Source organism: Dryobates pubescens, chromosome 4, assembly GCF_014839835.1.
Source record: "Dryobates pubescens isolate bDryPub1 chromosome 4, bDryPub1.pri, whole genome shotgun sequence".
Lineage (NCBI taxonomy): Eukaryota > Metazoa > Chordata > Aves > Piciformes > Picidae > Dryobates > Dryobates pubescens.
The window spans coordinates 37,408,387-37,434,227 of NC_071615.1; the positions used below are offsets into that span (position 1 = coordinate 37,408,387).

General features: G+C 39.9%; 1 protein-coding gene across 1 annotated transcript in view; it reads right to left on the minus strand.

Annotated features, from left to right (window-relative positions):
• Positions 1-349: 349 nt before the first annotated feature.
• Positions 350-25,841, minus strand: part of VWDE (von Willebrand factor D and EGF domains) — a 33,575-nt gene continuing 8,083 nt past the window's right edge. The window contains 24 exon segments of the mRNA XM_054161390.1: positions 350-370; positions 1,381-1,484; positions 2,009-2,104; positions 3,340-3,435; positions 3,529-3,624; positions 4,096-4,191; positions 4,733-4,828; positions 6,080-6,175; positions 7,918-8,193; positions 8,523-9,200; positions 10,689-10,751; positions 11,338-11,475; positions 12,275-12,494; positions 12,612-12,862; positions 13,713-13,827; positions 14,191-14,295; positions 14,861-15,016; positions 17,634-17,770; positions 18,995-19,977; positions 20,470-20,669; positions 22,380-22,653; positions 23,375-23,448; positions 23,755-23,969; positions 24,978-25,122. Coding sequence (XP_054017365.1) covers positions 350-370; positions 1,381-1,484; positions 2,009-2,104; positions 3,340-3,435; positions 3,529-3,624; positions 4,096-4,191; positions 4,733-4,828; positions 6,080-6,175; positions 7,918-8,193; positions 8,523-9,200; positions 10,689-10,751; positions 11,338-11,475; positions 12,275-12,494; positions 12,612-12,862; positions 13,713-13,827; positions 14,191-14,295; positions 14,861-15,016; positions 17,634-17,770; positions 18,995-19,977; positions 20,470-20,669; positions 22,380-22,653; positions 23,375-23,448; positions 23,755-23,969; positions 24,978-25,122 — 4,731 coding nt within the window.

Sequence of the window (25,841 nt, forward strand, 5' to 3'; positions counted from 1 at the left end):
TCAGCTATTACAATCTTGTTCCCACAATGGAAACCTGATAGTCTAGATGACTACACCAACCAACTGCAGCATTTTGGGTTTGCATCCTTCATCTAATTTGTGAGCCCAGTGAAGAATCAGAGGGGTGGGGTTTGTGCATGAGGTAGCAAAAAAATACATACATTTTGCCTACAAAACTGTCATTTTGAAGCACACCAAAACTCACGATTGCAAGACAAAGCTTTAAAACCAATGCTTCTGGAGATTCCTTTCATTTAAATAAACTCTGTGACTGCCTTCAACCTTCTTGCTATTTTCAAGCCTCACACATCTGTGCAGCATTGCAATTTAATTGATACACATCTTCTCTTCAACCATGATGCCTTTGTACCTTGAAGAGAAAAAGAAACAAATAAACGTTAAAAGATATTTTAATGGTGCAGCCTGGTTTTATGCTAAAGTTTAAGAAACAACTTTAATGAATCTCTGCTCTCCTGACATGCAGAAACACAGGGCTGAAATTCTGATGGCATCAGAGAAGTGTCTAAATAAAGAGGAGAAACATCACAGGTGATGCTGAATATTAGGTTAAGTTTGGATATTAGAAGAAACTTCTTCACTGAAAGGGTTCTCAAACACTGGAACAGGCTCTCCAGGAGGGTGGTTGATTCTCTACCCCTGTGTTTAAAAGATACAGAGATGTGGTGCTGAGGGACATGGTTTAGTACCAGATGCAAGAAAAATAGAATCTTTTCTACTTCAGAAATCACAGAAAAGTTGTAATAGAATGTTTAAACTACATCAGTGAATAACTGTCAGCTTCCAAGCAAAGGAATCCAACAGAAGATTATGTGACAGAACAGAGACATGGTCATCATTCACTACAGTGCAAAAAACTGAAGGTGTTCCAAAAGTCACATTGGGGTAAGGAATGTTTGTGTAAAACAGGGATGAAATCAGTGATGTTGTAGTTATTTAGCTGACAAAGATCAGGACTTGACTTGATGCAAGCTAAAAAAGTCAGCAGTGGGACACCCTTCCCCAAAACAGGACCAGCTGCTGGAAAAAAGAATAGTGGTGGTTCTAATAGGAGTTAGGCTAGATGACCCTTTAGGCATCTCTTCCAACCCAAGCCATTCTATGATTCTGTTATCAAATCCTGCTACAGCCATGTAGGGAGTGACAAGAGAGAGCCAGCCTGAAAGGAAATTTACTGTGGGTGTTGACACCAAGTCTGCAAGTATTAGAGCCTAGGAATTACTGGAGTAGCTCTTAAGAACGTTACCAGTTTTCCCTCACTGGAGGCTGAAAGAAGAAACTAATCAAACAATTTTGGTGTATTTAATGGTGCTTCATTGGACAAGGGTGCACTAGATGATTATGTCTTGACTCTGCATGTACCTGAATTTTCCTCTCACAGAGGACTCCAGTGTAGCCAGGACGACACGAGCAGACGTTGGGCATTACACACTTGCCTCCAAACAAGCATTTCTGGTGGCACACAGCTAAAACAAGAGGTAGATATGCAGCTTTATTCATGAAAACAGCTCGCTGAAGGAAAAGTGACTATCATCTCTATTTACTTTTCTGCCTGTTTGTAGGAGCTGAGAACTTGGTAGGTACTGTCACAGGGGAACAGCCCTCGGTGTAAGGAGGCTTCACCAGTCATGTGGCCAACTCATGCAAAGATGCAGAGATAAGAGAAGACATGCTGAGGGCATGAATGAAACTGAGACAAGGAGATGAGCAGGGTGTTTCTTAGCAAATCCCACTGTTCCAAGCTATCACAGCATTTTCTCAGGGCTGCTGCAGCAATGCCCAGTGTTAGAGGAAGCCACTACATACCAACCACCAGACTGCCATCATATTCTAGAGAGTTTCAGATGGGCAGGAGTCTCTGCACTTTATCCTGCCTTTGACACAACTTGAGTTAAAATACAGACAAGGTATAGGACTTCCAGGCACTGTGCATTGATGAAGCATTCTTAATGTGCTGAACCAAGAGGTTTACAGGTCACATCACTCTTACCCATTTGACATTGGATTCCTTCCCACTGTGGTGGACAATGACACGTACTAGGTCCAATACACTCCCCACCATTCTTACATTCCTGAAGACAGATTGCTGCACAAACATCACCACAAAGTTTGGTTATATCCCAAGTGATTCCTTTTAGTTGTTACTTACTTTTCAGAAAGCCCACAGGAGGCTGAGTGCTTTCCATACAGAAGTGTCACATCATCTTCACTGAAAAGCTACCTAAGATCAATGGATGTTCAAGAAGAGAGGCAACTAGAAACAAAAAGCCTGACAGCCACAGCAAGCTTTGAGATGTTCTGATGCATCACAGGTTGCTGCAAAATCCTGAAATACTGAATCAAGTCAGCACCACTAAATAGTTTTGCTTTTTCCAAATTTTCCTGTCTAAATCCCATAGCTTAGTGAGAGACCTCATGAACATTTGGATCCAAAGTTATTTTCTGTGACCCATTTTCCCATTTGTCCCTGATTACTAAAGCCATAATCAAAATAATTGTTATTTCTGATTGGTTAACTGCTTATTTGATAAAAAAAAATCTCTTGCACAATGTCCAAGACTACCTCACTCCTCTCAATATGGGCAATACATTTTTTTGTAAAACTTTCCAATAATTGCAAAAAGCAATACAAGGAAATTTCTTTTTCCTCCATGATATTAGAGAGCTCATTGGCCATATCATTCCCTGAGCCTTGGGTGGGTGCTATCATAGACACTTAACTCTCTATTGGATTTCTACCACCCATCCCCACACTGATTTTCATGAAGACTCTGCTTTTATCCACACCGTCACATTTTATTTATGCACCTTCAATACCTTCATTAAGATACAATGTGACTCACAGCTGTTCTACCATTACAGTCTTATTTCTACCATTCCTAAACAGCTTGTGCCGATTCCATCTTCTATTCCCATCATTTCCTACCACATTTCCAGTTTTCCAATCTCTTGCTGTACTTCTTTTTCTATTATATCTGCTTTTATGTCCTACAGCACAAATTGAAATCCTTTCACCTCATTGACTCAGCCCTTTGCAGAAATGTAGAGGTTTTTTATTTAGACAAGAGTGAACAAAGAAACAAATATCATTTGCTGTACAAGAATTTTAGAGATACTTTGGTCCATGACTTAGTCAAGGAAATGCATGGTATTAATTCTCCATCCTAATTTTTGCTGCCAAGTTACAGACCATTATTTTTTCTGTGTGTGATATATATTCTTGAGTTCTTTGGCACTACGTTAATATTACTTGTGTAGGCAGTCCTTTAGTAATATTCCACTTTGAAGGTATGGTTCTCCTGTTAACTGCAAGGTACTTACGAGTGTTACATCTTTTTCCTCTCCATCCTGAAGGACAAGAGCAAACATTTGGCCCTACACACTTTCCTCCGTTCATGCACCTTGGCTCACAGACACCTTAAAAATCAAAACCACAAATACATTTAACAAGCTGTAGAATAATGTATTGGTTGCTTTCAGATCCTGGGAGGGTTTGAAATAGTGTCTTACTTTTTTCACATCTTCTTCCTGTGTACCCATCAGGACAAGCGCAGACATTATTTCTCATGCAGTGACCGCCATTCTTACATGGTGGCCTGCAGACAGCTAGAAGACACAAACAGGAGGAAAAGGCTGCAGTTTGTTTTTTGTTTGGCAGAGTGAGAGACTTCTAGGAAACAAGGGTGCAACATGAAAATTCTTACAGTTTATACAGACATTCAGCACTATCAGGCCTCTCTCATATTGCCTATGTCAGTAGTAAAGACAAAATCAGATTAAAACAGGGTCAAGGCTGGTAACTTTGTGTAGACAAGTAACCAGACTACATAATAGAGAGTGGAAATGGTTGAACACTGCTCAAAAGTTGGGTGGCAGGCAAGTGACTTTTGAGTCTCCTTTCTCTTTGGACATTCACTGAATCAGCCATAAAATATAAAAAATAATGCAATCTGTGTTTTGCACCACTTCACAGGTAAGTTCACTTGAGTGTGAACTTTGTGTCTTATGATATAATGTTTTGTCACAGATTTCCCCTTAATGGCAGCTAAGAGGGGAGAAGAGGGGGAAAAAAATTACCATTCTGACACTGGGCACCGAAGAATCCATGTGGACAGAGGCAAACATCTGGCTTAGTACAGGAACCACCATTGAGACAAACAGGATCACACTTTGCTGCAGAAACAAGGTCAGGAAAAGCAGGAAGCATGACATCCAAATAAAGGCTATAAAACTTCCACAGCAAGGACAGGAGTTAAACAACTACGACCACTGCAGGTAACACCATTCAGGTCAAATCTTTACCAAAAAATTTCAGATCAGCATTAGATTTTCTAGAGGTGCTGCAGAACTAATATGCAGAGAGAAGAGGGGATGTGGGGGCTCTAAGTAGCTGCCCATCACTGCTGTCTGAGTCTCATGATGCCGCGTCTCAAACTATGGGAGACCCTACGGATGCCCTCCCAAGAACATGGGAGTTGCAGAACTGTTACCTGTGCTGCAGGTAGGTCCATACCATCCAGGTTCACACTGGCAGATAAATCTCAAACTATGGGAGACCCTACGGATGCCCTCCCAAGAACATGGGAGTTGCAGGACTGTTACCTGTGCTGCAGGTAGGTCCATACCATCCAGGTTCACACTGGCAGATAAATCTCAAACTATGGGAGACCCTACGGATGCCCTCCCAAGAACATGGGAGTTGCAGGACTGTTACCTGTGCTGCAGGTAGGTCCATACCATCCAGGTTTACACTGGCAGATGTCCGGAGTAAGACATTCACCACCATTTTCGCAGTGTCTGTTGCAAATCACTACCATCCAAGAAGTCGGGCCAAAATAGAGGGGGAAAAGGGAGGAGGAGGTGGGGAGGTGCAGAGAGGGAAAGAGATATGCTGCAGATTATGTTTGGTTCATTTTTCAGGTCTTTCCCAAATATTAACACTGGAAATAACACAATATTCCACTAGTTGTAGAGGATTAATCCAGTCCCACAAAAAACTAGTGCCAGATTATAAAGGTAAATAAAATGTATTTATCTGGGGTCTGGATATATTCAGTGCTAAAAATATAGAAAATTTCAAATAAGCTCTAAACAAAATGGGAAATTTAATGCTAAGAGACAAATGGTCCACATTACAGGATGAGTTTGATGGACTTCAAGAGAAAGTTCCCTCAAGTCACTGAAGTCCAGTCCATTACTTCAGCAAGTACAGCTGCATGCATAGAGTGACATGAGACTAACAAGCAAAGACATTAAAATATCATCACTGTGGAAACATGAATCACTTCTTCGGGACAACGTCTTATCCTCTTTGGTATTGCTTAATAACGGGCAGGGGTGATTTTTTTGGTCACAATTGAAATTAGAACAGGAGAAACTGAGAATGAAGAGTCCTAGGGTCTGAGAAGGAGACAAGCCTTTGGGGTCAATAATATCTAAATTTGGATTCTCTGAATGATAAAAATTACCAGATTGAAATCTACCCTAAATCTGGAGTTGCCAAATTGCAGCATGTACCATTTGATATGTAAAAGACAGAAAAGAGTAATTCCAATTTTACAGCTATGATCACAGCAAATTTTCACATTTTTATGCCAGGTAAAAAACAAATAAATAAAAATCCCCCATGCTGTGGTCCTGAATTCAGTTTTCCTGTATCCCAGTTCTAACCCACCACTCACTGATACCATCTTCTAAAGGTACCCCAGTATCTAGCCAAATTAAGATGACAGAAGTTAAAAAGCTGTAAGGACATGCTAAATATCACTCTTTCTCCTGAAGGCAGAATCACACCGGCAACATGCTCAGTGTTCTCACAAGAAGAACCATAAGCTATTTGCAGTCTCCACAGTATGTTATGTTCTCAATGTTATGTGCAAATACTACCCAACCAATGTTTGAAAAGCCCAAGTATGGCAGCCTTCAAAGGGGCACAGCTATTATGTCAGTTACTAGCACTAGACAGACTACATCAAAACCTGAAACCATTATTTGCTTTCTCACTCCTACAGAACAGCAGAAATATTCTGTATTCTTCCATTATGCTTTTTTTTTTGCTTACTTGTATCACATCTTGGTCCCACAAAACCATATGGGCAGGTGCAGAGATTTCTGGCCAAGCACGTGCCTCCGTTTCGACAGGGTGGTTGACAATGTGCTGCAGATACAGAATTAGGTTGTTCAAGAGATCACCTCTACCATTACCCAATAGGGAGCATCTCCCATGGGAGCAGAGAGGGAAGAAAGAGGAAGAGAATGACTTTGCAGACGGATTTATAGGGTGTAGGATATTATGGGTATGAAATACACTGCTTCCTGTGTCCACCTACTGGGTTGGACCCTCTGGACACTGCAGATGTAACTTATGTGGCAGGAATAGGAGGGACCCAGCCTAAACTGCCACAATCTAGTTGAGAGGCATCCCTGCCCATGGTGGGGAGGTTGGAGTAGATTATCTCTAAGGTCCCTTCCAGCCTAAGCCTGTGATTCTGTATTTTAAAATATGGGTGAATACCAACATGTCACTTGGCGTTCTGTTAAAGGAAAATGAACACACCTCTGCTGTCACAATTATCAGTCACAATATCACAGAATTGTAAGGGCCTTCTGGAGATCATCTAGCTCAACCCCACTGCCAGAACAGGTTCACCTAGAGCAGGCTGCACAGGAACATATCCAGGTGGGTTTTCAGTGACTTCAGAAATGGGAACTCCACAACCTTTCGGGGCAGCCTGTTCCAGTGCTCCACCACTCTGAATGTAAAGAAGTTCCTCCTCATGTTTAAATGGAGCTTCCTATGATAAAGTTTGTGCCCATTACCTCTTGTCCTGTTGCTGGGCATTACTGAAAAAAGACTGGCCCCATCCTCCTGACACCAGCCTTAAAGTACTTATAAGCAATGATAAGACTCAGTCTTCTCTTCTTCAGGCTAAAAAGCCCTGAGTTTGTCAGCCTTTCTTTATAAGACAGATGTTCCAGCCCTTTGCTGTACCCTTTCAAGCAGTTCCCTGTCCTCGAACTGGGGAGCCCAGAACTGGACACAATACTCCAGATGAGGCCTCACCAGAGCAGAATAGCAGGGGAGGAGAGCCTCTCTCAACCTGCTGGCCACTCTCTTCTTCATACACCCCAGGACACCACTGGTCTTGGCCACTGTGGTGGGTTTGAGGGAGACCCCCTCCCCACTATAACCATCCTCTGCTACCAAGAAATGTGCTGGGTTGAGGCAGCCCCCTCTCCCTACCAGAGGCAGAAATAAACACTCAGACAAACGGATTGCAAAAGTGATGAAAGTTTAAATAGAAAAGCAGTGAATGTTACAGAAAACCCAAAGCGCAGTGACAAAAAGAGATCCCAAAGCAAACCCAGAGACATCCCATTCCCACCTGAGGGTACACCCAAGACCCCCAGGGCTCCTTCTTCCCCCTCCCTCTGCTAGGCTAGTCTCAGCTGGCCAGGCCTGAGACTGCCCATCCCCCCGTGGCCTTGGGCCTAGCCAGGCCCAAAGCCAGGAGACATCTCCCCCAGTTACCGGCTGACGGAGGAGGAAGAAAGAGAGAAGTGCTAGACCCCGCACTGGATCTTACAGTGGTGCAAAGAATTATGGTAAGAAATACACAATTTCCTGTGTCCACCCCTCTGGGCTGGACTTCTAGACACAAGAAGTAAACACAGCTGGGGGCACCCAGCTCAAACTGCAACAGCCACAAGGGCACACTGCTGGCTCATGGTCATCCTGTTGTTCACCAGGACTCCCAGGTCTTTTTCCACAGAGCTGCTTTTCAGCTGGTCAGCCCCCAACGTACTGATACATAGGGTTATTCCTCCCTAGGCACAGGAAGTTATTTACAGGATCCTTTGGGTATTTATTGACTCAAAAGTGAAAAATATTCTGTTTACCTTCCTCACAAGCAGGGCCAGTGTATCCTGGTAGACATTCACAGACATTGGGCTTAATGCACTTCCCATGGTTTTTGCAATCAGGTCTGCATAGAGCTGTGCAAAAAATCAACAGTGATCTTCCAAGCATGAATTTGTTGGTGAGAGTTATCACAGCCTACATCAAAATGCCATACTCACCAGCCTGGCAGTTAGAACCAGCATAACCAGGCCTGCATTTGCAAATATTGGGTGCCACACACTCCATATTTTTGCCACATGTTTGCCTGCATCTTGCTGAAAGACAATGGAGAAAATAAAGGAATACAGAAAATGCAAGTGCCTTTCAGCACAACTACGCCTCACCTAACGGAGTGAACAATTCACACAGAATCCATTAGGTCCCTGCCCAATAAGTGAGGAGCCTGAGAGACATCAGAAAAAAATATTTTTAAGTGCATCCATACAACTAAAAGCCTGTGGGCTATGGCAATATTAATAATGAAAATGAGAAAATTCAATACCCTGTGCATTTCACTGATCACACAGTAGCAGTGCACTTGAAAGTTATAAAGATGTCACAAGAATCTTTTCTGCAAAGCATTTAGTGCAGTTGTTTGTAATACCTTTGCAAGTGAAGCCATCTCCATAATAGCCATACGGACAACGACCACACTTGACCCTTCCATCCTGACTGGGCTCACAAGGGACGCCAGGGAAACAAGGTAAATCAGAACAGGTTACTGGTTGAGGAGTCACTATTTCACTCAGTTCTTCAGGAAGCATTTTTGGTGGGACAGTGACTTCAACAAGAAAAAAAGGTAAAATACTTGCTTTATGCTTGGCTAAGAGGTGCTGAACTCTGTGAGCATTTCCCCCTTTGAACACTTTGCTTGGCAAAGAAAGCACTTTGCTTATATTTGTTCCTCTGCTAGAAGTCTTTCTGCTGGTATCAAAATAGCTGTAGGTCCCAGTTTGTGCCCTTGCTTTCTTCTCAGGTGATACAGCACGGCTCCTTGAAGATGCAGTCATCACAGCAGGTATGGAAGAACTCTCTCCCATGTTAGCAAGGTGACCGCTGATGGTGCTGAGATTATGAGCAATGCTTCCAGTAAGAGCAGGCTGCATAGAAGCACTTCTCTGAGAACTAAGTGGCTTCCAAGCAGTGATTGTTTTTCCTGTGGAGGCTGGTGCAGTGCTGCTACTGACCATTTCTGTAGACATAAACCTCTCGGGGACATCTGTAGAATTGGCACTATGGATTGAGATGCTTAAAACCTTCTCAAATGATGATTGTAGAAAACCTACAGCACATTAAAAAGAAAGTGTGTGGGGGACAGTACAGGAATATTATGAGATCTTTTTTTCCTTCTGAGGTTGAGGAATGTTCTGTGAACAGAAAAAATGTACATTCTGTGCTTCAGGAAGTCTCTCCATGTGCTACAACTGAATATATGTACACAGTAGAATCTAAATCATAACTGGCTGAATTGAAGAAGATTATGGTATCCTGGCAATGTCCTTTCCTACCCTCACTGTGCCATTTTCTTGGCTGGAAGGTAGAGAAAGCACCATACATATATATGAGACAGACAGTGGAGTTATTCCCACACTGGGTAAACAGCTTTACTGTCAGAGCAAATTACAGACTCCATATGCTGCTTCCAACTAGGTAACAGAAAGAATGTTCAAAGAAAAGATACTGCTTATGGTTCACCAGTAATCAACCTAGGGTCTAGAAGCAGACATTCAGTCACAAGTATGTACATGTTCTATGCTTACTGATCTACTGTGGATAGTATTTATGTGAATAATCCACTACCTTGTGGCATATTTCACCCTCTAAACTTTTAAAATCAGTTTTCTTGACGTTTCTGCATGGGTTTTCATGTGTTTATATTATAAACAGAAAATGACTTAGCCTCCTCCCAGAAAGGAATACAAAGTGAATGATAAATTCTTCATACTCTGCCCAGGAAAAGCAGGTGGTTTGATGGGTTGTTGAAAGGAGTATGGCACTGTAATCCCAGAATGGCAGCATGCCACATACGGACTTTTAGCATTAGAGGCCAGAGAAAGAATGAAACTGGAGGAGATTATCCAATTTAACTTAAGCTTTGTTCCTTTCCCCATTTAGAAGTGTACTAGAAAACAGTCTATGAAAGGTTAAACTTCACTGAATCATTTTACAGAGTACCATCTCCCATTGCTGAAAAGCACACCATTTTACAGCCAACAAAGTATTATCCAGAACTGGCAGCAGAGTGAGAGAGATTTCCTCTAACCATTCAGAGGTAAAAGGAAAAGACACGCTAGAATTTCCTGTAAAGAAAGCCCCAGCAGGCAGAGAGCTGGAAATGCCAGCAACAGCAGTTACAGACTTTTGAAATTGAGACATTCACTTGCCACATCCTTTGCCTTTCCTTTGAGTTAAAGCAGGAAAATGGCATTCAACATAACGCCATAAACTTTTGGTTATCTCATGTAACAGATGTCCCTATCCCCATGTCACCTATTTTATGTCAATGGTTAGTCACAAAACCAAAAGGCAACAGTAAGAATGTCATACATCATACTGTCAGGAAAATGCCTCAACTGACCTAGGGATTTGTTGATATTGACATTTCAGTCTCATTTTTCAGATCAGAATTCAGCCCCAGTAATGAATTAGGTTGAGTCAAACTGGAAATTTAAAGTGTGTGACATTAAACTAACTAGAACCTTTATTTGACAGCTATATTCTTATCATCATGTGAATCAGAAATTACATTTTCTTCACCAAAAAATATCACCTTTATTCCTTCCAATTTCTCCTGTGGAATCCTTTCTTTCAGCATTAGCATCTTCAGTGCTTTCTGAAAACAAAAGATGTGAAGGCACATTAGTAGGTTTGCTATAAATGCAAATAAATTACAGAGTTAAAGATTTAGTATATAAAAATAACTCAAATTTCAAAAAGCAGGTAAGAGTAAAAATTGTTTCTTGTAAGTTTTCAATGCAGCATTTTAAAAATACAATTTAAGCAGTAATTGAATTGTAAACAAATGTTTGGGCACCTTGTTTGGCAAGTGCCTTGATTTGAGCAAATAAATCTATGTGAGACAAACTAATATAAAAAGATTTTGTCAGTAATTGCTCACATTATGAAAATAATGTAGAAAAATAGAAGTACATTTAATTGTATTCTATTCTGGTAACAAAGAATTGAGGTATTCTGTACCCATCTGAGAAAGTGTTTTACAGCTGCATGACCCAGTGCAGTCTGATGTTGTTGTCAACTGAGGTCCTGTCCCAGCCATCAACAGTCAAGACAGACAGTTCTGTTTTGCTAGCTACTGAAAAGAATTCTAAGACTCTCAGAAACATGAAACACAACCAAAGACATTTCACCTGATCAACAGTAAAAATAATAGCATTCTTCTGAAAAACAAATAATTTTACCATTGCATGATTTCTCATCTCCTTGCAGATTATTTGGGCACGGACCACAATAGTAAGAACCAAACGTATTGAAGCAAAACACTCCAGGGAAACAAGGACTGGATACACATTCATCTACATCCTCTTGACAATTTTTACCTGCATTGAAATAACAGATTTTTACTTATTTCAATAATCTTGTGTCACTAGCCTTTGACAGTGTGTCTATAAAAGATACAAGTAGAATGTATGCAGCTGTCTAAATACAAAAAAAGAAGGGCATCTAGCAAGTGTGACAAAGATTTCAGTACACCCAAGAAGTACAGCTGAGTAGGTTTGCTATTCACAGTTTTTCAACCTGGGGAAGAGAAGGCTCTGGGAAGACCTAATAGCAACCTTCCAGTACCTAAAGGCGGTCTACAAGAAGGCTGGAGAGGGACTGTTTACAAAGGCCTGTAGGTATAGGACAAGGTGCAAAGATTTGAAATTCGAGAAGAGTAGATTTAGATTGGATGTTAGGAACAGGTTCTTCACTATGAAGATGGTGGACACACTGGAAGTGGTTGCCCAGGGAGGTAGTTTAAGCCCCACCGTTGGAGATATTCAAGGTCAGGTTCAACAAGGCTCTGAGCAACCTGATCTAGTTGAGGATGTTCCTGCTTACTGCACAGGGGTTGGACTAGCTGACCTTTGGGGGTCCCTTCCAACACAAACTATTCTATGATTCAATAAGTATCTTGCTTATGGAACATGGAGCAAATGGGCTGTAGGGACTGTGTGTCTGTCTACAGATGAAAATAATGGATGCTGTCATAATATAAACAACCATTGTATTCATGCAAGAAAAATCTTGAAGTACATCATACAGCCTTACCACAAGACCATAACATTTCTTCATACTCTAACACTAAGCTATTTACAGACCAAAAGTGATAATGTAAATAACATTGCAATCTACCTTGAAGTTCAGGTGGACATTCACAGGAATAGCTGTTTATTCCATCCACACATCTGCCAATACCACACTGGTTAAGTTTACAGTCATCAATATTCACTTGACAGAGATCACCTTCAAATCCAGCCAGACATGCACAAAGGTATCTTCCACTTCCAGGTGGGAAATTTATGTTTGTCACACATGAGCCACCATTTAGGCAATCACATGATTTTACACTGACCTACAAGACATGCCCAATAAGAGAGTTTTCTTTTTTTAATGAATCAGCAATGAGTTTTGTAATTAGGTATCTTAGAAATCTTACTAATAGGTGTCATTTCACTGTAATATTAATTACCTCTATTTCTACCTTAGTCTTTGCATTGCAGTCATCTGTCAAAGAAAATGTTAATTTATGGAGATTCATTGACACAGCTTTCCACAAAAGGAGACCTGATGGGGAAAGACTGGCACCTTCTGGACCAGAATCCAATGTGAAATGAATAGCAGAGCCCTCTGGATCTGAAGCCAAAAACTGATATACAAAATCTTCTCCATAAAAAGTCTGTAGCATACCCTGAAAAGTTTCAAGCACTGGAGGCTGGTTGTCTGCAACAAAGGAGATATTTTCCTCTTTAAAGTAAAAGTTGCAATCTATTTATAAAAATCAGAAGGAGCATATCTTTTTATTAAGGAAGTCACATGTGATTACTTCTCTTACATTCTAATGACATTTCAATGGCACAGAAAAAACATTAGATATTTTCAGTATAACTGTATCAACATAACCAAGAAATCACCTATTCTCTGCAAGAGCTGGTAAAGATGCAGTGCATCTGTACACAGAAAGAACTCTGAATTTACTGAACTTAACCACTGCAGATATATCTTGCAGAGGAAAAGTACAAGATGCCATAAAATTCAAAAGTGATTGGGACTTCCTTTAGCAAATGAACAGACACTGCTAAGCAAATCCTTGGGAGTGAGCTGCAGTGACTATCTTGGCAAAAACTGAGCACAAGGTGATGAAATAAGTTATTCATTCATTGCTCCTCAGAAAGGTTTCAACCTTTCTTGTCAGTAAGTCTTAGTCTATTTAGATGCCAGCACTGTTGAGCTTTAATCTATTTGGCAGAAATAACTAGAGATTTCTAGAGATACCATGTGAAAACATGCAAACAAAACCCCAACACAAGAACAAGTTCTACAAAAGAGAGAAGCAGAAGCCCTGAGAAGAGCACAGGTTTTGAAGTTGTGACATAGGAACGATTTTCAATTCCCAATTATGAGGCCTTCAGCAGCCAGTTCTAGTTGAGAGGCATCCCTGCCAAGGCAGGGAGGTTGGAGTAGATGATCTCTAAGGTCTCTTCCAACCTAAGGCCTTCTATGATAAAAAGAATAATCCTATTTATTTATTTTCATATTATAAAAGTATTAAAAAAACAAAACCAAAACTTACTTTCAACCACTGACCAAGTCAGCTTTGATACATCAGGTCTGCAGAGTAAGCAAGGGCTGGTTGGGTTTGTGTCACCTTCACCATAACAGAGTCCATCTATGTTGCATGTTTTCTCCTTGTAGAGAAAGGATAATGTGATTCTTTGGTTAGCAAACAGTAAATCTAGATGAATTAGTGAAGTGTCAAATAAAATCTGCTCTATTCTGCACTTCCACTAAACAACTGCAGTTGTTTTGAGCCCTAAAGAGCTGACAGCATGTTTGGTTTTATTTGGTAATTACGTGAAGTGCTTTTAGTTTGATTTTTTTAAGTGTAAAACTGCCTCATTCTAGCTTCTTTTTTTTTTTTTTTCTTTTAATGCATGGAAAATCCCTGTTGGAAGCAAGAACAGCAACATTCTGCTGATTTTTCTGTGTTGTTTTCTGCCTGGAAAGACGTGTATTTTCATAATAAACAGCTAAAGTAATGAAATACATACCTTTAATGTACATAACCCAGATTCTAGTGGCTCACATGTCTGACAGGCTCCGTCATATAATATCATTGTTTTAGAGTTGCTATAAATGAATCCATCATTAGAAATCTGCAAAGATGTACAGTTAGGACAGATTAACCCATACAGGTATCAATTTATCACTAGTGTGGGCTGCTAGCATGAGCTTCAGCTCGTTAATGGACACCTACAATTAGCTGTTTCAACTCTTGTGACAGTCATCAGAAATCTAATCAATCCTGCCAATAAGTCTAGGCAAATATTCGACCAAACACATTATAGGTGTCTACTTAAGGGTAAATAGAGAGAGAGTGCTCAAATATTTACCTCACACAGGGATTGGCACACGTAGTCCGGGCTCAACTCAGTTTCCCTATAAATGATTGTCATGTCATTTGAAATGCTTCAGAGTAACTACCTGGTGTCTAACTTCCACTCCTGAATAATGTGTGTCTCTGTAGGTCCTAGGTCATACCTACCGGTCACCTTGCAAGACAGCGCTCTCAAATGGCACCCAGCATTTAAACTTAGGTGATGAAACTGAGACCCCAAATCAAGCAAGCTGAGGTCCATCTTTAGTACCATTTTCGAAAGGCTAATAGCTGTGCAATCTGTTTTCATCTTAACAGTGAATATTTGAAATTTCTGCAAGTACCTTTATTTGCCATCTGGCAATGGGTTTATCATCAACCAGATCCATGACATCAGACTGCTGGTCATCATTTGGTAACTGGCAGTCAACCGTTCTGGTATTTTGAAAGACAGCTGGCACAGTTAGAGGTTCTCCAGGAATCCATTGTCTGTCACTATACTATGTGATAAGACAGAAAAATCTGTTTTTCAGTAATACACATTATGAGATTATTTCTATCAGAGAAAAGAAAACATGTTTTGCACAATGTTTGAGTAAGTCTAATGTCTCTGGGTTAGAATTCAGTGGGAAATATTAAATGCCATTATTTGCACACATAAATTTCTAGCTAAGCCTGCTACCGTGGAAGAAAAGGCAGAGAAATCTTTCCTGCCATGCGGTCTGTTGGCAACTGCATTGCCAAGGCCAAACAGTTCTTCCATTTGGAGAGTAATGGGAGGGTCAAGCAGTGGGTGAACCTCTAAAAGCACTGATATGATGTGTAAGTGCCTCTATCCATCTCCACCTCTGCTCCCATGAGAGGACAAGCTTTAGTCAAAAGAACAGATGAGGATTTGGCAGGGCTCAGGTATCACTCTGGGTGCTGGGGGAATACTGGCAGTTAGCCATGAAGTCCTTTCACACACCAGCAGATTACAACATTAAACCTGCAGGCTTTTCTTCTAAACCACAGCAAGGGCAAGGCATGGAAGGATCTATCCTGAGAATTCAAGGTAATAGAATAGGGATGTTAATAGTATCTGACTGAAGTACTGATGTGGAAGCAGGAATAAACATACTCAAAATCAGATGGGAGGAAGAATCCAGACAAACTAAGAATCAAGAAAAGAGCAAGATCAAAATCATTTTGAGCTTGACTAGACTTTACTGAGCTAGCACATTTTCTAGTTACTGCAGCAAATCAAGACATTTATTCAGTCCCAGTCCTGATAGGAGGTGCACTCTAGGAGATGCACTTATGTTATTTGATGGAGGCAAGTTTAAATAATTTCTTCAGGAAGGGAAAAAAAATATCAATTAAACCCCCTTCAAATCTACTAGCACTCTAGCTCATTAGGTTCACAGAAAAACTTCCTTCTGCAGTTCAAAGCAAATAAGGAGGAACCAAACCAGTATTTTCATTTTGGAGAAGTTACACATATTTTCATCTTTCATAACAATGTGAGTAAATTCTGGATCTGTGTAATCATAGGCTCCTTGGCAATGTCCTCAAACCTCTAGCAAGAGATGTGCAGTGGGCCTGCATCTGTGAGGTATTACAATACAGAATTCTCTGACAATCACCTCTTACAGCACTATGTCCCCCACATCTTTCCTAACGTGGCAGGACAGCTGATGGACAATAGAGTTAACCTTTCAAAAGTGAAAATACAAAACAAATTTTAAAAATTCAGTGTTTATAAGCTCTCAGTTCTGCCAAAATGTCTCTTCTATGAAATTCTGATCACTTAAATTTGATCTCAAGATATGTGGAGTTCCACACTCTTTCAAATCCACTGACATTTGCATGAAGCCACTTTTACTCCAGCCTAATAATTAAACTAACTAAACAAAACAGAAAACCCCAAACGTGTTTTCAAGGGAAAAATTCTCAGCTTTCTCCTCAGCTACAGATAACAGCAGCAGTGCTCATTTTCTAACCTGGCTCTTGCCAGTGAGAAGATCATCAATAAAAGTGAATCAGTAAAAAGATTTTGTAGCTGGGAATGAAATACACCATGACAAAGAGTGTTATAGCAGAATATCTTGCCTGAGTTAAAACCAAGACATTTCGAACTGTGATAAGTGAACTCCCCAATAACTGGCTCACTATGAGCTTGGTCTTGAAGTCTTTTAACCTAATGGAGTGTGAACTTACTCTCAGCTTTATCATTTCAAGCTAATTCGCAGATGAATGGATACATGTTGTGTTTCAGAAAATCTATACCCAACATTGCTCAACCTGTCAAAATAATTTTGGCATCTGATGGGACTAGCTAAAGAAAACTTCTGTGCCTCAAGAACAAAATTTTCCCATTGAAAGGTTCCCCTTCTGCCATCTCTCCAGCACTGCCATCATCACATTGATGAAATTCAGTTTTACTTTGAAGCTTTTTTCATGCCGAACATGACATAAAAACTTGCAATTGCCTATTGTTTATCCCAGGCCAACAGTTGTAAACTGCTTGTAAATTTTGCGTGAGCCAATTTTAGGTCTGAGTAACAACTGTTTCTGCATATAGATTCCTCTTAGTTTACTGTGTAATACTTTTAATCCCCTGTTCAAACCTGAGGTATGGAGCTGACATGTATCACTACGTAGCCATTGGTATACTACCCCCAGAAAATGGACAACAGATCAAAACCCCTTTTCTCTTCTGTAACAGATTTATTCTCTTTATAATAGGGCTATTTCAAGCATTAGATTTGAGACAGAATTCTAGTAATGTCTTTAACCTTGTAGTCCTTTTTCACAGAAGTGGTACTTCTGCTCCTCTCCACAAGCACTTAGAAAAATGAACAACAAGGTACTGGTGGTTACTAACATGGCTGCCCTTGCCCCTTTCTGATGGATAGCTGCTCTTGGCTGCTGAACATTTCCATTATGTTTTGAATTTTTCTTATCACAGAGGCAATGGCCATCTTGCAAAGACTGGAGTGTCTGCTGTAAAGCACTGAGTGCCTTTGCTTTTTAGCTTCTGCTAAAGCACTGAGTAGTACACACAGTAACGACATTTTTTTCCCCTTGTTCTCTGAGAAATTTAAAATGTAACTTTCACCACTGAGGGAGACTTACCTGTAATTTGATAATTTCACATTTCAGATTCAGTGACTCCCTGAAGCCATGTCCAAAAGCTCTCACTGATGTGCAGTCATACCGTCGGATATCACATAGCCCAGCATTCTCCAGCTCTGTGATTTCTGGAGACTGGTCTTCAAAGCAGAGATTAGACAACCAATGTCAGTATATTAACTCATTCATATGCATTTACATTAAGCTGTAGGTTTAGCTCTCTATCCAACTAAGAAAACGGTATCATCAACAAAATCTGGAGCCAGATAAAGAAAGGCATCCACAGAAACATTTTTTTTTCATTAAAATGAAACTGAAAGCTAGGCTTTTGCCTTTTCTTGGAACCAGAATATTATCAAACAGATAAAATATTAAGCTGAAAACAAGCACTTGTGGACATGTGTTTTGCTTTCTCATCTATGGTTCTTTACATCACACTTAGAGAATACAATCTAAATGAAACTCAAACCCTAGTCATAGGAACTGCAAAGGTTGTAGCTATGCAATAATTTATAATAGGACTCTTTTGTTTAAAGACTAAGCCAAAACATCTCAGGTGGGAGTTTTTTTAAGGAAATGACAAAGACTACAACACTCAAAAAATATTTTTTATCAAGCAAAACCAATTTATTTGACTTCAAGAGGAGCAAACCACTTTTTTTTATTATTATGCTCTCACTGCTTTCTTCATTTGCTTTTAAATAGGTCACTGAGAAAAAAAAGCACCATTGCAAACCCAGGGTTTGTTTTGAAAGGGCTTTGGCTTTTGTAGTTCTTTTCCTATTTTCTTGTGGACCTGCTTAAATGAATTTTTAGTGAATGTATTTACAGAAACAAAATGAATAAAACCCCAAAACGAGCAAAACAAAACATACCTCAAACCACCCACCCATCTCTATTTGCTGTATTTTCTTATTCACCATCAATTTTGCTTCCACCACATCTAGCTTACAGAGATGTAACATCATCAAAAGCATCCCACTTACAGTTTTAAACAGTATCACATAGAGTATAGAAACTTAGGGAATGAATGAATGTGGCAGATCATCCCTGAAGAAGACAGCATGTGGAAACATTGCTAATCTCTTGAGGCAATACTCTAGATTGTAAACTCAGAGCAGTAAATTTTTAAAATCTGACATACTACAAACTGAGGCCATGTTTTGCCCTTTGGAAACAAAAGGGTTGAATAGAAAGCAATTATGGCTGTATTAAACTGGAACTAAATTGCTGGCTAACAAAGAGTACCGCCATAGGGAGCCCTTGTCAGAGTACAAAAGTAGAAGATAAAGGAAGCTATATATATGTTGCACAAACACTGAAAACACTATTTAAGTAATTATCACTTATTTTCCCCCACTTACCAGATAATATGCTGCAGTCATATGAGCTGTAGCCTTGAAAACATACACACCCCCATTCTGTACATGCCCCATTACCACTGCAGAGACTGGGACACTTTAATGCAGTAAGTAGGCTCTCAACTGACCCTTCAAGTTCCTGCTGGTTGTAATTTATTTCTTCTAAAACTCTTTTTTCACATTCATTTTCTAGAAGAGCTAAGGAAGCTTCTGCCCAGCTGAGGTCATCTTTCAGCAGCAAATCCTTAACACACATGTCGATTGCATCCTCTAGTCGCTGTCCAAGAAGGCCACCACAAGATCTTCCTATGCTGGAATTAGCTATTGCCTGCTGGCACAGTAACAAAGCACTAGACTCGGTGAGGCCAGAAGGTGTGGGCCAAGAAGGAAGAAACTTTTGGTCTGTGTCAGTGGCATGGTCCTCTGGGAAAAAATAACTATATCCCTCTAAGTCTGTTTGGCTAAGACTTTGGAATAGAAATACAGGATGGTATTCATAGTAATTTTGGCGCTTCCCCCTGCTTGTAACGGACTGACTTTTGGGAAGAGCACTGCTGTCGTGAAGATTCCTTTTAATGTCTGAGCTTGAAGTTCCTTTTCTTTCTACATCAGCATTTTCCACTGAGGCTGCAGAGACACTTGTGTTTCCTAGTGATGTTTTCTGAAGTTTGGTTTGACTACCCTCCCTCTGCGGAAGTGTAACTGAATCCATTTCATGTGCAGATGAGCGTTTCTTTAAGCCTCTGAGAAAATCAACAGGACCCAGATACTCAGCAGTGACATCCAGCCCTGGTATCAAAGAGAGAAATCTACTACTTCCACTTTCTTTACAAGGCAGAGGAAGTTCTGACTGAGGTACTGTCTCTGGTTTATTCACTGATGGATATAATCCATCATCTTCAAGCACGCAGTCACAGAAGACAATTTTTCTAGAAGGTGTTAAAGAAGCAGGGGTCTTGTCAAACAAGCTGTCTCCTGGTGCAATTCTGAAGAAGAAAGAAAAACATGGAATTTTAATTGGTTCAATAAAGAATTAATCATAATATACAGGTGCAATGAAAGACCAGTTAAATCACAAAACCATGTCAGTACCTTATAATAGAAAAACCAAGAACAGTGGATATTTTCTTGATACTTGGTTCAAAATCTGCTCAAAATAATCTTACCTCATACAACTCAAACACTACTTTGGCACTTCACTTTCAATTTCCTCTGAAATTAATTATGGAACATAATTATGACATTCTAACATTAACTTAAAAGACTTAGGCATCTAAAAAGTTAATTTATTATATTGAATTTTTGTTTAATTATTATTTACTACATTTTTATTTATTGTTTTATTACCTGACTGTTCTTTTTTTTTTTTTTAAATGAATTGTTTATATTTAGTATTATTTTTACAAGATTTTAAGTGTGTGAAGGAAAGGTTGAACCCAAAATTATGACATTTGATTGAAACAGAAGTAGCTTGTTACCTCCATTCGTTAATAAAAGAAGAAGCTTGGTTTGGAATTTCCAGTCCACTTGCAGTGTGATAGTCATTCTCTGTACTTCCATCAAAGGTGCCACAGAGTCCCACTGTATGTCTGTAATCTGAACTGGGTGCCCTCAGTGTTAAGCTCATTCCCCATTCGCTCACATCAGCACGAACAAAAGCTCCAGAAGAAAACAAAACCTAAAGAGAGATTGATGATATCACCAGGAGAAGCATGACTTTTATTTTTGCATAATAAAACCATGTATAGCAAGAAACTATTGGAAAGGGCCAGGCTTCTAAAGATAGTCCATTAAATTCTTGCTCTAACTAAACTAGATCAGACAACTGTCATTACTTCTTCTTGTGATACCCTTACACATCTCCACCTTACCAGGCAGCTGGATGGTGCACATAGGTCCAACTTAATCTATCATTAGCAGCTATATTGTGGAAGGTCACAGACTGTAAAAACAGAGATATCAAAGACCAGCTGGGCTGCTCACTCTTCACATTTCAGCACATGGAAAGGGCTGATTCTGGTAATATGGATAAAATCTTTGGCAGCAGCTGTCTCAACTTTCTTTTCTGTCAGTAGTTTAATAGAGAGTCCCTTTCTACCTGCAAAGCCGATCCTAAATGTTGTAAATAGCTCAGAATAGTCACAGACAAGGACAGGAAGCATATCTTCTGGGAAATTACAAATGCACAAAGGACAATAAGGCAGTATCACACACATTCAAATTGGATTTACCAAAGGAAGATAACAAGAGGACATAGTCTCAAGCTGTGCCAGGGGAAGTTTAGGCTGGAGGTGAGGACAAAGTTCTTCACAGAGAGTTGATAGCCTTTGGAATGGGCTGCCCAGGGAGGTGATGGAATCACCATCCCTGGAGGTGTTCAAGAGGGGATTGGACATGGCACTTGGTACCATGATTTAGTAGTCATGAGGTGTTGGGTAACAGGTTGGACTTGATGATGTTTGAGGTCTTTTCCAACTTTATTGATTCTATGATTCTATGACAGTCTCAAAGATGTAGTATTTAATTTAAAGCAGATGAACAATCTCTTGAAAGATATATTAGAAGTCTCAAGAAAAAAAATCCACTGCAAATTTGAATGCTGTTTCTATTATGAAGTTGCTGTACAAACCTGAGCAAGTCACTGAATTTTTCTGTATCCTCAGTGTCTTTAATTTCTCATGTGCCTACTGTCATTTTAATACCTCATATATGAGGTCTTCTGATGAAGTGCTTCAGATAAAAGTTAAATATTTTAAATAGTCTTATGCCAATAGCCAAATTGAAATTGAAAAGGCACATCTGTTTATATGGCTTGCCTTTCAGACCAACAGTGATTAAAGAGTAGTTGAAGGCTCCATTTTTATTTTCTGCTTCATTTGAAGTTCATTGGAGTCCTACATCGATTCTGTCTACAAAAGAAAAGCTACAGGAAATTATAAAAGCAAACATGAATGTTCTATCTGAGGACCACATTCTCTAGAGAAACCATCTACACTTCTAATTCTGGGGATGTTATTTGGCATACTTAATTACTTGCCTGAACAGCCTTCCTATATATCATGAGTGAAAGGGTGCACAGAGACCTTATTTTAGAACATCAGGGCTGCTAAGTGCCTATTGAAACTGAAAACTGCACCTTCCACGCAAGGGTTGTGACTGACAATAAGGTTCCAGAAAGGTATGCAGATTGACACATTTCTTGGTTTTGAGGATGATATCCTTCACTTACAAGCCAAACACTGCCAAGAGGACTAGAAATGTAAAATAAACATTATTCTACTGCTTAATTCCAGAAAATACAACATGTTTTAGTTCTAAAGTGTGTTGTGTAGTAAAGAATAATTGCTGAGATAACTATTACATCCAAAAGCAATTATTTACTACTTACTGTTACTTTTCTCCCCAGGTAGGATTCAGTGATTCTGACATTGCCTCCTGTTGTATCTCTATTTATTACAGATAAATGTGGCTGTGACTCATGTAGCTGACCACTGCACATGTCAAATGCAATTATATCACTTCCTTCTTTGGCAACGAAGCCACAGTTACAGGATGCTGGGTAGTGAAGGCTTCCACAGTCCCACTGGCGAACATGAACTTCAAAATCTCGGGACGTACTCTTATAGAGAACAAATGTTCCCGTTTTAAAATTGTCATAGAGCCTGGAAATCAAAAGAATAGTGTGTGATATCACTTTGGTTTAAAAGAACTCTATCACCACATGTCAGCAACTTGGTCAACTTTGATACTGCATCTCATTTCCCTGCATCAGAAAACCCAAACAGTTCACCACACAAACCAACACACAACTGTTCTGAACAAACACCATCATGTCTACCTCTGTACAGCTGTAAGTCAAAAAAAGAAATTAAAGCTGTTTTACAGCAGAGAAATATGGAATAAAAGAAGGATCATTAGTAGAGTATATGGAGGAAATGGTTGTGAACAGAAACATAACCATGAAGCTACTGCCATTCTTTGATGATTATTTTAACAGTGCTTAAGACGGGGAACTGGAGGGCCTGTTTGTTTCTACAGGTATACACCTATGCATCAAGACTAGCAAGATGCACAGTAGTGTGTATGTGGGGACAGCTGCTGAAAATTGCATAAGTACCCTTGACAAAGTGATTCAGAAAGCTTCATACTTTTAAAAATGTCTGCTTTATGAAGATGGAGTTGGGTAGTGCTTATTTCCCAAGATCTGGAAATCATTTAAGATGAAAATCATAAATAGTGAGTTCTTTCTTTTTTTTTTCCTAAGGGTTAGCCATCTCTTCCCTGAAGCAAGGTTAAAATAGCACTTCCTCAAAAAAAACCAAAAACCCACATACAAAAATTCCCAACAGAATTAAAATTAAGAGCAGAAATCCAGTTGATTACCTTCCATCAAATGTAATTATATGAGGGTCTGTAAATGAGTAGCAGTAGGCAGTCGGTAGATCTTTTACTGTTATCTTCAAAACAAAGAAGCACACAGAAAACTGTCAGATTAGACAATAAACAGACTCAGGCACATAATTTACCTTAGGATACTGGTTTGCATTCTAAATAATGTATTATACTTTGAATCAGAGTAGTTCTATCAGTATTAATATGTAAAAATAATTAAAATGAAAATGCACCATGTCAGAGAAAATAAAACAATGGAAAATTGACCACTTAGAATGCTTGGTGTGAGTCAGCGAGTCACAGCTGAAACAGACATTAGCATTGGCCACATTTGTGGCCAGTTTAGAGAGTTCAACATAAAGATTTTCAACCTGTGTGCTTTCTGGAACGTAGCCATTCCACAGGAAATTCTCACTGGATATAGGTTCAGCTGCAATTCTGGTAATTCTGTCTCCATCCTGCACAAAGTCTGTCACAGCAGTGAAATAAATTACAGCTCGACTACAGATTCCATTATTGCAGGGTTTCTGGAGAAGATCCACACGACAAGAAGAAAGAGCCAGGTTTAAACCTAACTGCTCCTTACCTGTTTTAATAAAAACACATCATTAGTGAGTTCTCCTCTAAATAATTCCCATACTGTTTATAAAGATACTAATGTATTTACAAATAGTTCCATAAATTAAAATAATTATGCATTTTTATTAGGTTTTGTCATGCAAACCCCCTCTCTACATCTTCATACACAGCCAAGAAACCAGTTTTAAATTTTCCAGTTTGACAGACAAAGTAAAATCATGATAGGCTTGCTAATGTTGTCTGCACAGGCAAAGATCCTCCTGGGGTTCACAGAACTTTTGCTTGAGAAAGTGCCACAGAAAACACTAATAGCAGTAGAACAGAACAGAACAGAATAGAATAGAATAGAATAGACCAGGTTGGAAGAGACCTTTGAGATCATCGCATCCAACCATCATCCAACACTATCTAATCAACTAAACCATGCAACCAAGCACCCTATCAAGTTTCCTCCTAAACACCTCCAATGATGGTGACTCTACCACCTCCCTGGGCAGCCCATTCCAAAGGCCAATCACTATGAAGAATTTCTTCCTAATATCCAGCCTAAACCTCCCCTGGTGCAGCTTCAGACTGGGTCCTCTCGTTCTGGTGCTGGTTGTCTGGGAGAAGAGACCAGCCCCCACCTAGCTACAACCTCCCTTCAGGTAGTTGTAGAGAGCAATAAGGTCTCCCCTGAGCCTCCTCTTCTGATGAGAACTTCACAAATGCACATATAATACTTGCAAAACAACAGTGCAACAAAAAGAACTGGATTACAAACTCTGCAAGTATTATGGTGTTCTGTCTGTCCAAATTACAGAATCTGGCTGCCAAAAGCACCTGCTAACTTCAACAAGTAATGGATTACAGACACATTCTTCCATACTTACATCAGCAGTGTATACAGACTGTGAAAGTTTCATTTCACCATTATAGAAAGTATTAAAGTATTTATCCAAGGAAGGAGACCAACAGAAGCACTTATAAAAACACATTAAACATAAAAGGCAACAAAAATCAGGATAATGCTTACCATCATCAATGGTATTTAATGTTATTGAGATTTTGCAGTCACTTTCAAGCTGGCTAAACTCAGGACAAGGAATAGGAATGCTACTTTCTATTGCCAGTCTGTATTCCTTCCCATCTTCTGCTATATCACTTGTTTCTGGATGGATCTAGCACAGAAGAAATGGTACTTAAAATGCAAATTTTGTGAGTAAACTACAGCACTGTCCTTTAAGATAATCAAGTCCAACTGCAACCCAACTACCATGACCACTAAACTATATTCTGAGGTGCTACATCTACAGCTTCTTGAACACCTCCCTAGGCAGCCTGTTCCAGTGCCTCACCACTCTCTCAGGAGACATTTTTCCTAATAGCCAATATAAACTTCTCCTGGAACAACTTAAACCCATTTCCTCTTGTCCTATCACTAGCTGCTTGGGAGAAGACTAGCCTCACTCAAACCTCCTTTCAAGTAGCTGTAGAGAGCAACAAGAACTCCCTTTAGCTTTTTCTTCACCAGATTAAACAGCCCCAGTTCCCTCAGCCACTCCTACTATGACATGCCCTCCAAAGCCATCACAAGCCTTGTTGCTCTTCATGTCCCATCTTCCCTTCCTGAGCCCAGAACAGGTTTGCCTCACCCTTCTCTTACCCTCATGGCCAGCTGGGAAGAGGCCCTGGTGGCATGCTGGGAGAACCTGTTGGCAGAAGCCAAAATCATGCCAGAAAAGGCAGCAGCAGGTAAATATGATGGACAACACCATAGTGGGGCTCAGCTCTGTGCTGCAGCCCTCCTAGTTTACACATAAAACTTCAGCACAGACTCTAGCTACTGGAAACCAAGGCTTTTGTTACATGAGAAGCCCCTGATTCAGCCTTCCTTCAC